General features: G+C 29.5%; 1 protein-coding gene across 1 annotated transcript; it reads left to right on the forward strand.

Moving 5' to 3' along the window:
* The first annotated feature begins 1,404 nt into the window (after positions 1-1,404).
* Positions 1,405-8,332, forward strand: LOC126665115 (secretory carrier-associated membrane protein 4). Its single transcript, XM_050357818.2, has 11 exons — positions 1,405-1,580; positions 1,692-1,844; positions 1,914-1,947; positions 2,020-2,142; positions 4,769-4,831; positions 4,921-5,014; positions 6,839-6,884; positions 6,979-7,046; positions 7,149-7,197; positions 7,319-7,384; positions 8,088-8,332. The coding sequence occupies exons 1-11, from the start codon at positions 1,515-1,517 to the stop codon at positions 8,127-8,129; spliced, it is 804 nt and encodes a 267-aa protein (XP_050213775.1). The 5' UTR covers positions 1,405-1,514; the 3' UTR covers positions 8,130-8,332.
* Positions 8,333-18,391: the final 10,059 nt, after the last annotated feature.

Below are 18,391 nucleotides of genomic sequence, written 5' to 3' on the forward strand. Positions count from 1 at the left end.
AAAGAGTTGCGTCTCTGTTCCGACAAAGACGAGCTCGTCGTCTAATTAGATGGGTTCGTCTCTTAACGAAGACGAATCGATGGCTGTGTTTGGATGGTTGTTGATAGGTTTTGGGCGGTGGTTGATGGGTTTTGGGCGGTGGTTGGTGGAGGTGAAGAAAGAGGGACAGTGGTAAAGATAGAGAAGAAAAAACCCGATGAATTTATCGTTTTTAAAATTTAGATTAAATGTTTAATTAAATTAGATTAATTAAGGTTAAATGTTTAATTAGATTAAGTTAATTAGAATTAATTAATATAAATTAGAGGTAATTATTTAAAATTTAGAATCTAACTCTCCAATTAAGGTGCCACATAAGAATAGGGAGACATTTGATCCGATTTGGACAAGCTCGGGTATTTCTGATCTTTTTTTCGAATTTTGAACATTTTTAATATTTTGTGCCCAGTTGAAGGAGGTAAAATGATCCTTTGTTCGTTTTTAAAACATAGGTAAATAGTTGAACAAAGGAGTATTAAAATTGGAACAAAGGATCAAATCGCCCCCTCAACTTGGCACAAAATATCAAATGAGTCAATTTCTCCGGCTTGGATATAACAGACCCAGAACTTGCATTTTCGTATCAAAAAACCCGCAACTTGTGTTTTTATATAAAAAAACCCCTCTGACATAAAAAAGAGAATGGATTAACTTATTATAAATTCGAAACTTAATCAGTCTCAATTTTACACTAATTTAACACAATTGAAAACCTATTCAACACTAATTAAACCTAATTAAAACTAAACCTAATTTCATCGAAAACCGCCGCCGCCCTACCGACCACTGCCGCCAAACTGAAATCCTCTACCATTTGTGTTCATCCTTTTTTATAAATGAAGGGATCCGTGTGCATCCCAGATCTGCGTTCATCCTCAAAGGGATGAACACAATCGTTATGTGTTCATCTCTCAAAAGGATGAACACAATCGTTAGCAACAGATTCGTTCATCCGGAGGGGTAGGTGGGAGCGGAAGTGTATGGCGGGGTGAAGAAAGAATGGTGGCCGGAAAAAGAAAGAAGAAGGAGGGAAGAAGAAGGGGGGGGGGGAGGGAAAAAAGGTGTTTAATTTTTTATTAAAAATTAAAATAAATACTAAACTTTTAAAATTATAAAAATATAAATGAAAATTAAAAATTATTAAGAACTAATTTAAAAGATAAATAAAATATTGAGGGTGTTTTTAAATTTTTTCCACTTTTTGCGGAGAGTGTAGTTCACTTGCTTGGATGAGAGTGGGGGAGGAGCTTCTTGATACGAAAACACAAGTTTAGGATCTATTTGTACCAAAAGCGGTGAAAATGACTCATTTGATATTTTATATCAAATTGAGGGGGTGAATTGATCCTTTGTTCATTAAAATTGCCACCGAAATTGCGGCGTTGTAGAGAAGCGAAGTAAAAGAAAAACTTGTAGTAGCAGCACTCCACTCTCTCTCTATCTGGCAGTTAGAGCGTTGGATTAGGGATCTGAAAATGAGTCGATTTAATGCTGATCCAAATCCCTTCGATGAACAAGAAGAAGCGGTCAATCCTTTCTCGGTATGCCTTCATTTTCAGATCTCTTCTTTTTCTTAATTACAGTGTTATAATTTTAAGTGTCAAACCCTAGAAATTCACAATTTTAATGCCAACTTGTGATTGGGCGTGCAGAATGGTAGTAGAGGTCCTGCATCGAAGGCTCGTAACGAATACGATGCAACAGTTGATATACCACTCGACACAATGAATGTGCAGGATTCGGATCCGAAGAAGAAGCAGAGAGAGCTGGCTTCTTGGGAAGCAGATCTTAAGAGGAGGGAAAAGGTTATCTCAATGATCTACTTCATTTGGGTATGTAATGCTTTTATATGACATTGTTTTTGCTCTTTACAGGAAATTCAAAGGAGAGAAGATGCTGTTTCAAAAGGTAATTGTGCAATCATGTTTGTGTTTAATGGTATCGTTCACCGTGTAGTTTCTAATTCGTTTTATATATCAGCTGGCGTCCCTGTAGATAACCGAAACTGGCCTCCTTTTTTCCCCATCATCCATCATGATATAGCCAACGAAATACCAATTCATGCTCAAAGGCTGCAGTATTTGGCTTTTGCTACTTGGTTAGGTATATTTATGCCTTTTCTTTCATCAAGCTTTTCCAATGCATTCATATACCACAACTGTGCCATTACTATTTTGGCAGTTGATATATACCAACACTTTCTCTTATATTTGCTTTTGTCATTGTAGCAGCCTAGGTTGTTCTGCTTATTGACCCCTATGGCACACATTTTTTTGTTACTTAGAAAACAAGTTAAAAAGAAGAGGAGGAAGTAAATTAAAGATACTGCAAAATACTAAATTGACAGAAAAAGAATGAAAAAAGTTAGAAATGTTTTATAAGAGGGGGTATTAGTGGTTAGGATTGGAAAGTAAAAAAGAATGCAAGTGTGAGAAAAATAATGTGATAAAAGAGACGAAGATAAGAAATATTGAGAAATAAAAAGAGGTGAATTATTGTTAAATGACTGTGTTAGTAACTAAGTTTTATAGGAGTTTAAGTTATTTTTACTCCCCTTTTTAGAAATTTTAATATGTTGATTATACACATCATTTTTTTATTTAAATCAGTTGCCTCTTTCCAAGAAGTGTGAGACTTCAAATATTGAAGGCGAGGCCAATGATTCAATAATTTGGTGCTTAGCACTTTGGCTTACAACTGAGTATAAAACGCTGTAAATTGTATAAAGGACATTGCCATGAAAGAAAGGATTTAGGATTGCAACTTGATATAGCTTATTTACCTTTCATGCGCTTTTAATAATTCATAAATTTTCACGTCCCCTTTTTTATTAGTTCCTTAAGTAGCTAAGAGTTTTAGGGAGCAAGGGTTAAGCAACATAATCTTAAGTTTGTTGGGCATATGATTAGGCTACAAGGTGCAGTTTTTCCGGTTAAGGTACCTTTTGTTAAGATGCTTTCTTTGCACTTAAGTATGGGCCTTGTGTCAAGCCCTGGTGCTTGAATTATGCAACTCTAAGTATATCTGGTTTGGAATTCTATGTTTTTTCCTCGTAAAAAGGTTTTCAATTTTTTTTTTTTTTAAACGTGCATTGGTCATCTGTGAAAAATACAGATTTTCTAACTTCTAGTTCTAGGAGTGCCATTAAAGTAAAGTTCTATATCATCGGTCCCTACTAATACCTAGGCGCTATTGACCATGGGCGTCTCTGTACCTCGAAGGCGAGGCGCCTAGGATTTCCCAGGCTTTGTTCGAGTTAATGTATGTTATCCAGTTTCTTTAAAAGAAGAAGATTAAAAGAGGAAACCAAGAATAATGAAAAATTAATTAGCAGTTTCTAAAGAAGGTAAAAGAAAGGCACAACGATGAACAGATTAATTATTTAACTTTGAGAGTTGTGCTGTATACTAATTGCTTGTATGCCATGTATTAAAGGAGTGCCTAGTTGTCAAGATTCTAGGAGTTCAATAGTCACATTTAAGTCTTAACTTGCAAGAGTTCAAGAGTCACACTTAAATCTTATCTAAAAATTAGCCGGATTAAGAAAATAAACCTCATGTCTTCTTCTCAATGTTCTTATGCTTATTTATGAAGATGATTATTATTTTGTAGATATAAATTTTATATTTTTTTGAAAAAATTTGCGCTTCACTTCGCCCTGGCAAGCGCTTTTTTTTGCGCCTTCCACTCAAGCTATAAAAAGCTATTTCGCCTTGTGTGAACCTATCGCTTTTGATTAGATTGCGTACGTAGGACATATTTAGGATGGTTGTTGTAGGGTTATTTTACGAATAACTTGAGATTTGGAACTGAATTTAATATAAATTTAGCTAAATTTCAGATCTGAAATAATAAGAAAATAAAGAGAACTTATAAGAGTCACACATAGAAGGCTTAAGAGTCGCACCTAGAGAATTGAGTCATAATCTTTTTTGATAATAAAAATTGAACTCCTGAAATATAATAATAAATTAAGTATCTATAAGTTTAAACTAATCATAATACGAATATGATTTAAAATCCCCAACTAAAAATACGAGGCCAATACTAATTACAAATTTCTAAATTAAATAGGATTTTAAACACAATAATAACAATAAAATAACTGGATTCCTGCTGCAGCAATGTTATCTGAAATTGTCAAAATATCCCTGTAACTAATCGTGAAAAAATCGAAAACTTGATAGATGTTTCCATCACCCCACATTTTCTAGTAGTGTTTGCATGTTAGAACCGTTTTTAGCATGCCTTTTACTAGATCTGTTTTCAATGTGCTCCATCACTAGGGCACCTATACGCCATTGCTATTTATAATTACGAGCTTTATGTCCTGTGTGCTTGAGTTCTAGTCATTCATGTATTTGTTGCAAGATGAAGCTGATATGATGTTTGATTATACAGTTTTAAATTGTTGTGTATTGGTGGTGCTTCAGCAATTACTAGTTCGTGATGATGGGGTGAACTCATGAAACTGACTGGCTTAGCGAATTTAATTGTGGTTTGGGTGGCTGTTGGGGCTAATTCAATTGTACTTTTAAGTGTTAGTTTTATTGCTTTTTTTTTATGGTAGATGATATCCATCTGGTATCTTGGTGTATTTTGCTTGAATAGCTCTATTTTAATTGCAATAAAGATATCACTATCTGCATCATTTTCTTAGTTTTAATTTAACTTGTAGCTACTTTCTCGGAAAATTTTAATACTTATTTTATGTTATATGCATTTGCAGGTATAGTTCTTTGTCTTGTCTTTAATGTTATTGCTGTGCTGGTCAATTGGATTAGAGGCGGAGGTAACTATTTGCAACTACATTAGCATATTCTTGCTTGTTACGTGTCCCATAGTGCATCTCAATTATCTGATGATGATCATAACATGCAGGAGTCAAGATTTTCCTTCTTGCATCCATCTATGCTTTGTCTGGAATTCCTATGTCATATGTGCTGTGGTACAGGCCACTTTATCGTGCAATGAGGCAAGTGATTAGTAATTATTTTCTTTATAATATTTTCTTCCAAGCATTGATAATGTGTTGCAAATTTCTTATTATAGAGAAAGCAATGAAAAACGTATGGTTTCTTGAATTATCAATCAATTTCTGTGAAGGTGTTAATATTTTATTGTTTAGACAATGATTTGTTTGTGTTATGGTTATATATTATTTTACTTTTGCATGTATTATGATTAAAATAGTTTGTTTCTCATGGAATTGATTTTGTACTCAAAGCACTTTTTTAATGAAATGAAGCTCTTATTCTCACCATTTGTGAATACTATTGATTTTCTCTCCACTTTGGTTGAGGCATCATTCTTTTTGTTTCTTATGCATGAATAATTTATGCCATCTACTTTGTGTCAAAAGATCTGTCCAGAAGCATGATTAGATAGCTGCTATTTCTTAGCCCCATATATTTCATGGAAAGTATTTTCTTGTCAAAGGAAAAAAATAAGTTGTTTTTCTTAATGCTCGGGAAAGAAGTAATCCTTTTTTTAAAATAGGGAGTCACTTCTTGAGTTGTACAAGCAGTTTTTTTAGATGATATTGATTATGTTAAATTTTAGTATTTTGTGTCCATTTTTGGTCAATGAAAGACCATTTCGATTAACAAAAGGTGTAATAACACTCGGTGCAGTAAATGACACAGTTTTCCAACATCAATCAAACATTTGAAGTTATGCTATTTTTCTCCTCATATACCTTAAAACACAAGGGAGCCCTGGTACAAATGTACACAAGCATGAATGATTCAATTGCGATAGATCACACAGGTGGCTAGCACCAACTCTTTGCTTTATGTGGGCAGTAATTCCGCTGGTTTAAGTTACATTAAATTTTGGAATTTATTCTAACATTAATACAATTAAATCTGCAAGGGACTTGTGTAATGAATCTGCAGTTCTAATTTTAATTGTCTAGAATCTTATTAGATTTATGAAGTTTTTGTAGCATGATTCTTAAATCAGAAATTCGATTTTTGAGAATTTGGGAATTATATTCCTCTTTAATTGTGTAGAACCAGAATTTTAAGTAAGTTCGTTACTACGTGGGCTTGTCAGAGGCCCTAATTTTTTTGCTGATTTTGGCTTGAACAATCTATAGCACATATGGAAAGTACAATATTGACTTGTTGCTCCTTAATGACATGGGATGATGCAAGTAGAGCATTTGGTTATATTGCTGTTTGTTTAGATATATTACGGTTTGGTGCACACAGAGTTAGAATAGAAAATGGGGATAACATTGGTAAAAACAAAACAAAAATGGTTAAGATGGGAGTTAAAAGAGTATGTCTTGTTTTCTCAACTAACTTGTAAAATTATGTCAGAAGAATCTTACTTTCTTATAATGATAAATGGTGTACGTGGTACACAATTTTCCTGGTTGTGAGAAGCAGACCATTTACATGCAGCATTCTCCTTTTTCCTTCTCTCTTCTCTCTTTCAATTAGTTTTGTTTGGTATGTGATCTTTGGATGACCCGACTTCTTTTTGTGAGTGAAGAGATTGTTTATGTAGTTTAAATAGCAAATAGTGTCAACTTATGCTCTTCATTTTGCTTTCCTATTAATTTTGCTACTTGGCAAAAACTCTGGAACCCTAAATCCAAGTTAGCAATAAAACTTAGATAAATAATTTGTAAACGACCTTTGAATATTATTTGTCTTATTGGTTTATTGCATTCAATTACTTTGTATAGTTACTAATTTTTTATAGTTGAAGAAAAAAATAGTGTTTAACATGAGAAGGCGGTATGCTAAGAGGCTGATATTTGGAAAATATATGGCTTTTATACATGCAGGACTGATAGTGCATTGAAGTTCAGCTGGTTTTTCCTTTTGTACTTGGTGAGTTTTGCTTGGTTTCCACTACGACTGTTATATGCCTTGATCCAATAACCATCGGATTTCAACTCACCTACAAACAAATGATCTGATGCAGCTACATGTTGGCTTTTGTATATTTGCTGCTATTGCTCCTCCAATTGTCTTCCATGGAAAGTCATTGACGTAAGTTTAATGTGTTATTTTGATCAAGGTTTGTTAGCGTACATAGATAATTGTGACAATTTCTCTTTGGAACTAATATTTCATTGTTGTTTTTAATAACAGTGGTATCCTTCCAGCAGTTGATGTCATTTCTGACGATTTGTTAGTTGGGGTAAGTTATCAATTTTATTTCTTTTGCTACCGTGTTTTAATTTCTTTGGGACAGATTGATATGGTCTTCCGTTGAAAGTTAGCGAATGTTAGTTCAGCTAATTCTGTTTGGTTGATTGCAGATTTTCTACTTGGTGGGTTTCGGCTTGTTTTGCTTGGAGTCTCTTCTTAGTTTGTGGGTTCTTCAGGTTAGATGCAAACATCTATTCTAGTGTTCAGACCTTTTTATTGCCTCCTGTCTAATGCATATGCTCATTGAAAAATGTTTTAATTTTTTGTTTCTCTATTTATCAAATCAATATTAGATAGTAGATCTTTATAATGTTATCTTGATTGGGTGCCAGTTTTTAATTAAGGATAAGAATTTGGGTTATATTTGTCTAAAATTGTGCAGATTGGAAGAAAACAATCCATATATAGTCATTAGTCAATCATGATAAACTTGAATTTGATACAGTTTAGGACAAACATGAGGATTAAGAAATTTTAAGTTCTCTATATAAAATGAGTAAATTTATGTAAAAATACCATACTTGCCCGTAGTAGTAACTTTTCTCTTTTTGTAACTTTTGTTCTTTCCTAAATATTCCACAATAATTAATGAGGGCATGTTTGATAATTATCTAGTAAAATAATAATTTAGTGCCTATTATTTGAGACAAAGGAATTTGAAATAGTGCCTATCAACGTGAGCAAGAGGGAATAATAATCATGCTTATTGTTGTGAACCGGTTGAGCTACAATCACAGAAATCGAAATCTCGAGAAATGCTGAATCGGAAAATAGCGTTTGTTATATATATGATTAGGCTTAAAGTACGGAATTTTGGAGTTTGAAAATTGTTTGGAGAATTTTTCTGACAAGGGTCACTGTGTTTCTCTACGTGTGCAGAAAGTTTACATGTATTTCAGAGGGCATAAAGGAGATAACTAAAGGTTGATGAACCGATAAAGGTTCTAGTAAATCTCAGAGTGGTTTGGTATATATTCTTAATTCTATATTTTCTCATTTCTTTGCTGCAATGATCTTTTGATCTCATACAGTTAGATGAGTTTGTAATCTATGTTTAGGAATTGATCTATTCAGCTTCAACATGAATTTCGGTCCATCTTTAATATACAATCAGTTTTTTTTTTCTTACAGTTGCATTTTTATATTAACTAATGTCGTTTAATGTGCTATGCACGTAGCTGGCTTGTAACGTAACTCGTCAATTTTTGTTTTATTACTCATCAATTGTCTATTATTAACATGAAGAATTATTTAACAAAAAAATAGTATATTATTTTCTATTACTATTAACAATTTCTGCTTCAGTATATATTCCTTACTGTAAAAAAATATATGATTTAAACTATAAAATGTAAATGTTAAAAATTATCAAATAAAAATAAAAATATAGATTAGGGTAGTATATTTATTTTTTAATTAATAATTATTTTTATAAGAGAAAGTTCTTATATGACCTTAATCTTGAGAGTTTTAGGATTTTACCTAAAAAAACAAAAATAATATGAATTAATGTATCAACACGCCAAAGTTGACAAAAATACCTCAGAATTTTGGCTTATTCATTTATGTACTTCCCGTGTATAAAATATTTGTTATTTTACTCTCAGTGCATAACACATGCAATATTACACACATCTCACGTGTTTTCTCTCTTTCCTTTCACTTCTCTTCTTTTCCTTCTCTTATTCCACTTTTTTTTTCGCTGTAATTTTTTCTTTTCCTCTCTTATTTTCTTTTACTAGATAATATCATCTTCAACCATGTAATTTAATTTTAAAAATATACAATCAATTCTGAGTTATTATATTTTATTTTATAATTTGATTTTTTTTTATTTTAATTCTAGATGTAAAAAAGCTGCAATAAAAAATAATACATCAAAAAAAATTTTTTTATGACAAATAAATATTTTTTCACAATTTATGTTAATTTCAGCTTGCAATTAATTATAAAATAATCATTTCAGTTTCAAATCTAAAAATTTTCATATAATCCTAAAAAAATGATTTTTTTGTATTTTTTTCATAATATTATCATAATTTTATGAACTTTATCATAACCTTAACATAATTTTATCATAGTTGCATCATAACCTTATCATCACATTATCATACTATTATCATCACATTATCATTTTTAATAATAATAACCTTATCATCACATTATCATAACCTCATCATCACATTATCATTTTTAAAAATAAATATTCTTAATAATTTATGTTGATTTCAGCTTTTAATTAATTAAAATTGATTATTTTAATCACTAATTTAAAAATATAAAAAAATAATATGTAAAGCAGCAGTGATATTATCATCTCGGTATCATAATTTTTCTATAAAAAATTATTTTTCGCACATTATCATACTATTATCATAGCATATTCTTATAAAAATTATCATAACATTATCATAATATACTTTATCATAACATTATCATAAAATATTATCATAATATTATCATGACGTACTTTATCATAACTATATCGTAACTTTTTATCATAAACTTATCATACTATTATCATAACATTATCACAATATACTTTATCATAACAATATCAAAAATTATTATCATAACATTATCATAACATTATCATGACGTACTTTATCATAACTATATCATAACCTTATCATATTATTATCGTAACCGCGTAATATTATGGTATTGATATGATAACGTTATGATACAGTTATGCTAACATTAATATACCGAAATGATAATCAAGCATTTTTCTTGACAGAAAATCGTTTTTCTCTGCAGTGTTATGATAATGATATGATAACGTCATAGTGATAACAATATGATAATCAGGCGCTGTTTTCTGCAGAAAATCGTTTTTTCTGCAGAAAATCAATTTTTTCATTATGAAATCGTTTTTAATGCAGATTTTCAGATCTTAAACTAAAAAAAATTAAGAACAATTATTTTAGATCTGAGAGTTAAAATAAATCGTAATAATCACCACGAGTTAAAAAAAATTGCTAAAATGTGGAAGAATGGCGGAGTGAAGACAAAACGAAGGCGGCGCGAAGGCGGAGCAATAGCGGATTGGCGAAAGCGGAGCAACAACGTGATAAAGAAGAAAAAAATAAATGAAGAAGAAGAAGAAATTGGAGAAGAAGAAGAAGAAAGAGAGAGAGAGAGAGAGAAAGAGAAAGAGAGAGAGAGAGAGGAGAGAGAAAAAATCTGAGAAAAAATGGAGATACACATGTGAGAGTAAAAATAAAATGCATAGAGTAAAAAAATAATAAGAAATAAGTATTATTATAATAAAAAAAGACTTTAGAGTGAAAAAATAAAAGTGCTAAAAAAGTGAGATATTTTTTCTATCTTTTACTTGTTGAGGTATAATTTGCTATTATTTTAGAAAATAGAGTGTTTTCCCTAATTTTCTCCTTAATCTTTGCTACGAGTTTACTTTGGCCCATAATTTTTTGGGAAATTTAGGTATTTACCTAAAAAACAAAGGCTTAATCACCAAAAAATGCCAAACCTATACGTTTTGTGTCAATTATAGCCAAACCTTTAAAAATCACCAGATTTAGCCAAACCTTATATGTTCTGTTTCTTTTTTAGCCATTTTTGAATCGAACCGGTTTTTCTGACACCGTGTCGTCCACATCACCGCCAACTAAGCAATTGGCTGGCATGTCAGCTGAAATATTTAAATAAGGTTTGGCTATAACTGACACAAAAAAAATAGGTTTGGTATTTTTTGGGTGAATAAACCTAATTTTACATTCAAGCCAATTTTTAAATTTAATAATTAGTAAATTAATTATATCATTTATAAAATTAGTATATATTTAAAAATAATTAATATTTCCTATTTAATACTAATTAAATTTAATTTTAATTTTTTATTAAACCTAATTAAATCTAATAAATTTATATTATAATATATTTTAATGAATATGTAATTAAAAAATAAATTAGTGTATTACTTAGGAATTAATGTTGAATTAAATTTGGTGAAAGGTTTTAATGTTCATGATGATTTTGAACTTGATTTATTATTTTTAATGTTGTTGAGATCTTATTATGACTGGATTTGGGTAATAAATAAAATAATTATGTGTAAATAAAGGTAAATTTTTGGCTATTCGAAGTAAAATGACATATGCGTTTATGCTCATAAACATCATGATATATATTGATTCCACCAAAATGAACTTCACTTTTTAAAGGAAAAAAAAATGAAAAAATAATTACACTCGTCCTTTAAATAAGCAGTCTATTCAGTGATTATTTTTATGTTTATGTGTGTATAGTTGAATTATGAACACTGTCGTATGTTTGTAGTGTATATTACTCTCAGATTGTTCGTCGGAAGATGAACAATTGGGTCTCAAACGGCGGCGGTGTCAAAGAACCGACGACTGAAATTTAAAAATAAATAAATTTTAAGATGAATATGACATTTTTTGTTATTAATATAATTTAAATTAATTATATATCCATCAAATATGTAAAAATAATTTATTAGAATTATTTAAATTTAGTAAAAATAAATTAATTTTAATTAGCGTTAAATTAAAATATTATTTTTTAAATATATATAAATTTTATTATAATATAATTTATCATTTAATTATTTAATTTTAAAATTAGTTTTATTCACTAAAAAATACCAAACCTATGCATTTTGTGTCAGTTATAGCCAAACCTATTCATTTTGTGTCAGTTATAGCCAAACCTTATTTATATATTTCAGCTGCCATGTCAGCCAATTGCTTAGTTGGCGGTGACGTGGACGACTCGGTGTCACAAAAACCGGTTCGATTCAAAAATGGCTAAAAAAGAAACAGAACATATAAGGTTTGGCTAAATTTGGTGATTTTTAAAGGTTTGGCTATAATTGACACAAGACGTATAGGTTTGGCATTTTTTGGTGATTAAGCCAAAAACAAAAATATTTGCACTTTTTACCTCAATAAGGAAAAGTTACAAAAAATACCTCACCTTTTTTCATATTTATGTTTTTACTCTCGGAATTAAAATAATTATAATTTTACTCCATTATCATAAAAGCAGCAGTTACATTATCATCTCAGTATCATAATATTTTTAAAAAAATTATTTTTCGTACGTTATCATACTATTATCATTAACTCTGTCATACTATTATCATAACTTATCTTTATAAAAAGCAACAATTACATTATCATATCGTTATCACCGCAGTATTATGATAACGATATGATAATATAGTGATACTGATACTGATACGATAATCAGACACTGTTTATCATAATAGTATCATAAATATTATCATAATATTATCATATAGGTACCATAAATATTATCATCTCGGCATCATATGATAATACTATGATAACGACATGATAATGTTATGATAACAATATGATAATCAAATATTATTTTCTATAAACAATCTTTTTTTCCTGCAATATTATGATAACTACATGATAATACAGTGATACTTATATGATAATCAGAAACTGTTTTTTTTATAGAAAAACATTTTTCTCTGCAGTATTATGATAATGATATGATAACGTCATAGTGATAACGATATGATAATCAAGAGCTGTTTTCTGCAGAAAATCGTTTTTTCTGCAGAAAATTCTTTTCTTTCATCATAAAATTGTTTTTAATGCAGATTTTCAGATATTAAACTGAAAAAATTCAAGAACAATTTTTTTAGATCTGATAGTTAAAATAAATCGTAATAATCACCACGAGTTAAGAAAAAAAATCGCTAAAATGTAGAAGAACGGCAAATCAACGGCGACGTGAAAACAAAGAGAAGGCGGAGCAACGGCGGATCGTTGAAGGAACGACGGCGGCGTGATAAAGAATAAAAAAATAAACGAAGAAAAAGAAAAATGGAGAAGAAGAAGAAGAAGAAAAAGAAGAAGAAAGAGAAAGAGAGAGAGAGAGAGAGAGAGAAAGAGTAGAAAATCTGAAGAAAAAAAAAGGGAGATACTCATATTAGAGTAAAAATAAAATAGTTAGAGTAAAAAATAATAAGAAATGAGTATTATTATAATAAAAAAAGACTTTAGAGTAAAAAAATAAAACTGCTAAAAAGATGAGGTATTTTCTCTATCTTTTCCTTATTGAGGTATAATTTACTATTATTTTAAAAATAGAGTGTTTTTCCTAATTTTCTCTAATTTTTTCCGAATTGCAAATATGACTTTGTCTCACAATTTTAACACGAGTTAACAGGTTTTGAACATTTGTTAGTTGATATGTTATTAAAACATCCTACAAGATGGTGACACGGTAATAAGGAAACAGGAAAAATATGCACAGATGATCCTAAAATTTTGCCATGATTCTACTTTAGGTTCTTGATGTTTTTCGAAGTGCAAATATGATCCGAATGTTTTTTTTTATTATTTTAGCATCCGACCCGTTAGTTTCGCTGGCTATAGAGTAGTGAAGGTTCAAGAGAGTATATTTTAGAGTTTTTGTTTTGTTTTAATTTATTAATTGTTTCAGTTTATATTCTCTATCAGTATTCTCTAATTATTTAATTATGGATAACTCTGTAATTAATTTTAATTTTATTATTATAATAATAAAAAAATAATATATAAATATTACTCTCTCAAATTCATAATATTTGTCATTTTTATCAATGTCTTTGTTCGTAAAATTTGTTATTTTATAATATCAAGAGAGTATTTTTTTAAGTTTACATCTTTTAATTTATTGGAAGAATATAATAATAGAAATAAAAAAAAGAATCATAATTGTTAATAAATTTGAATATATAATCAATTTGATAATATATTCTTAAATTTAGATATAATAATTTAAAGGGCTTTTTTCATAAACAACCAAAATTTTGAAGTTTATTATTTTTATACAGATACAACTTTTTAATATTAAAACTACAGTACACGCTAGAAATATTTTCTTTTATACGGTCCAAATATATACCCCTCATCTCAAACCAACCTTCATAATTACAATAATTTTCTCTCTCATCATCATCATTTTCTCTCATCTCTCTCAACTCATATTTCTTTAATCTCTCTCAGATCACACATCCTCCTCCGACTCTTTCAGATCCGCCGCCATCATCCATCTATCTTAACGCCGCAGTTCAACATCGCTTCAAGTTTCGTCAGCATTGTTTCTCTTTTCGCCGTTGTTGGAGCTGAAGATCCGCATAGGGTTTCGGCGAGGAAAAGCGGTGGTAGTAAAATCGGTTGTTTCTGATATTGTAAAATGGCTTCTTGTTGTTCTTGCGTTACTTCTTGTTATCGTGTTTCTATTTTAATTTTAGATCTGAAATTCATCGTTCTTCTTCTTCCTTCTTTTTAGATATACAAGTTTATTTCTTTTTTTATTTACTGTTTTATGTAACAGTAATTTTTTATCATTAAACATGTATAAAGATTATCTTTTCACTAGTCGTAAACCCGCGCATTTGCGCGAACTTAAATTAATATTTAAATTAAAAATTTAATTTATATTACATTTTTATCCAATTGCTAACCAATGTACCAGATGTAAGTCTTATAAATATTAAATAAACGGTTTAGCCATGCTATTCAACAATAAAACATGAATTTATGGTAATACATAAAAATAATCAATCGAAATTAAATTTGGTGCAAGTCCATTCAAACTAACATTTAATTCTAGTTCTAAATGCATTAAAGAAAAACATTTGAAATAGAATATTGAAGAATGTCACTATGGTTAGCTATCCATGTCCGCACTTTTTCTTCCAACACAACAATTCGTTGTTTATAAAATATGTCGACGAATAGCTAATTTTACGAATTAACTAAAACTCAAACTTATCAATACACAAGTAGAAATTTGAAAGAATAAAACTCAAACTTATGATACAAATATTAATATAAAAAGTTGTTTCTTGATCTTCAAGTAAACAGGCAAAAAATATAAAATAAAAATAATAATTTTTTGGATAACTTGGTTAATTGAATTTATAAAACTTTTAAATATAACCAACCCAAACTTTTTAATAAACTGAACTAATCAAATTATTGAATTAACCAAAAACATTTGACCGAATTAAAATGGATTGATTAATCTGACTAATTCAGTTGCTTAATATTTTCTCACCTCTGCTACCATGATCCCACAAAAATAGTAATAAAGAAAACAAAATCCTAATGACCATATGTATTTTGCAAGTGATGACACTTATGTATGGATTACTTTTAAACGTTTTAGGAGGCGTTATATGCGCTACCATCATGAAGAAATAAACCTGAAAAAAATAGCGAATGAAGAAGAAAGAAAATCTATTTAGCAAAAATAAAATAGCAAAGTGATAAAAATAAAGGCATGTTTCATTGTACCTTCAACAGATTTATGGCAGCCTAAAATTATATGAAATTTTTCTTCCACTTAATAAAGTACGAATCAGTTTCTGTGTTTTGTATTTATTTTGGATTTAGTAATTTGATGTATATTAGGAATCTTAACCTATTCAAATAATAAGTAACAAAAAAATCGTAACTGATAGAATTATAAATGTAAATCCTGATAATAACTTAATAAAATTAATTAAATTAAAATAAGTAGTTTAGTAGAAGTGGGAATTAATAAGAGAGCTGTATTTGGTGAGAATCAATGAGAAGTCTCTGTTGGTCCTCTCAATTATATAAGTATATAGATGTTATGAAAAATAATTTTGCAATTTTATGGAATAAAAATCTGTTATTTCTGCATTTTTACTGTATTTGGTTGTATTTCTGCGTTTTTCTTATTCTGCAGCACGATTTGTTGATGATGATTAATTGTTAAATTATTGTAATGTTGCAGTGTTATTGATATTATGTTGACTTCATGTTGATAATCAGTTGGTGTTTGTTTGTTTTAACATTTGCAAATAAGATAATATTGCCAGTGAATAAACTAAAAAAATAAAAATTTAGCTGAGATTGGATAATGATATGTTAACATTTGGGGAAAAGACTAATAATAATTTTGAATGATTATAATGTTGAAGTGTTGATATTATGTTGATTTTCGGTTGATATTTTGTTGATTTTGTGTTGATATCTGGTCGATTTTAACATTGGCAAAGAAAATAATATTGTATATGAAATAAACTAAAAAAATGAAAATTAAATTGAAATAGAAAAAACGATACCTTAATTTTTGATTAATTGCTAAATTATTGTAATGTTGATATTTTTTTGTTAAAGTTAAAATTAACTTAATATTAACATAATATCAACACAAGATCAACATTATAACATCATCCATTATTATTGTATTTTTCACCAATGCTAAAATCAACAAAATATCAACCGAAAATCAACACAATATCAACAATGTAACATTACAATAATTGCCAATGTGGGCCTAGCCTGAATGGTTAAGGCGTCTTTAAGTGCATCGAGAGGTTGTGGGTTCAAAACACGCCTCGGTAACTAACAACTAACATGAAACTCTAAAAAGTCGATTTCCACCTTTAATAAAATAAAATAAAATAAAAAAATTTCAATAATTCAATATCTTAATTTGTCTTATTTTTCAATGCTAACATATCATTATCTAGTCTCACTTAAATTTTTTATTTTTTTTAGTTTATTTGAAGGATATCAGTATTTTATTCGTCAATGTAAAAATCAATAAAATATCAACATAAAATCAACATAAAATCAACAACACTGAAACATTACAATAAATCGTGTTGCAGAATAGAAAAATGCAGAAATGCAACCAAACACAATAAAACTACAGCAATAACAGATTTTCATTCTATAAAATCATAAAATTATTTTATGTACAAGAAAATTAGTATTACATTCTTGAAAGATAATGTTTACACATGTTTAATGGTAAAAAATCACTGTTACTTAAAAACAGTTAACAAAAAATTCTAAATCTGAAAATGAAAAAGAAGAAGAAGAAGAACGATGAATCATTTTGCCTCGAAATATGATCATATGCCTTTAAATTTTTTTAAAGTCGTTAAAAACTTCCGATATCTATTCTTCCTTTCGACAAAAACTCCGATTTAGATCTGAAAAAAAACACGGAAACAAGAGAACGGCGGCGGCGCAGCGAGGATGAAGGCGGCAACGAAGCGCCGCTGAAACTTGATGAATAACGGCGACCATGAAAAAGAGTAAAGAGCAGGGGATGGAAGAGTATGGAGGAAATAACTGTTAATTTGAGAGCCAAAATGAAAAATTATATAAAAGAAATAACTATAAGATGTTAGGTTATATTTATAAAATAAAATGGTGGGCAAAGTAAAAAAATGAGATGGACTGTATAAAAGTAAAGAGTCTCTCAAAAGCTGTATTTGACATAAAAAGTCCTAATTTAAATGCCTGTTAAGTCCGGTGTTAAAATTGTGAGCAAAAGAAATATTTTGGTCATATTTGCGCTTCGAAAAACATCAAGGGTCAAAGTAACCTCTTGGCAAAAAGTTAGAGGAAAACAAAAACACTCTGAATCTTTTAAAAAATGCTAAGTTTTTAGATTCTTTCACTTAGTACTTTTGTTTACATTTGTACGCGCCAGTATGTCAGACGCGTCAATTCGCCAAATTCACTAGCGCGCCGGTGACAGTACCTTAAGCATATATATTTGGTACACTTGTGATATATTTCTAATACATCACAAATACATATCAAAATCAAATTAAATACATTCTCTTTTAAATAAATATTAATTTATGAGACGTGTCTCAGATGTCCAAAAGATTATCTGGATAGACTTTTCTAATCTTTTGAACCAAAACCGATAAAGCTGTTGCCTTCCAATTTTCCTAACATAGAATATGTGTCAAGATTTTCAACTTATGACCTTATAACCATTCTAGGAAAGAAAAAAAGATGGTTATGTTTTGAGTTAATTAGAGAAAAAACGGGAATCACCCAAATTAATTAGACAAATACGGTGGTAAGTTTCATTTTAAAGATTTAGATTTTATTTTTTTATTTTTTATTTTTATGCTTTCTGTTTTTGACAAATACGATCTTGTCTTTCATTCTTCAATTAAAAACAGAAACATTCAGTGCAAACAAAAACAAGATCAGTCAAGCGGCTTCCTTCAACGCAATCCCTCCGCCATTACTGAAGCAAAGATCGCCTTCTCCTTTCATTACTAGGTTTGCCAACAGAATTTAAATTTCTTCGTCGAAAATCGCACTCCGCCATCACTAAAACAGCCAAGCGGCAACGGCAAGGCGGCGGTGGCGTCGGAGGTG

Source organism: Mercurialis annua, linkage group LG1-X, assembly GCF_937616625.2.
Source record: "Mercurialis annua linkage group LG1-X, ddMerAnnu1.2, whole genome shotgun sequence".
Lineage (NCBI taxonomy): Eukaryota > Viridiplantae > Streptophyta > Magnoliopsida > Malpighiales > Euphorbiaceae > Mercurialis > Mercurialis annua.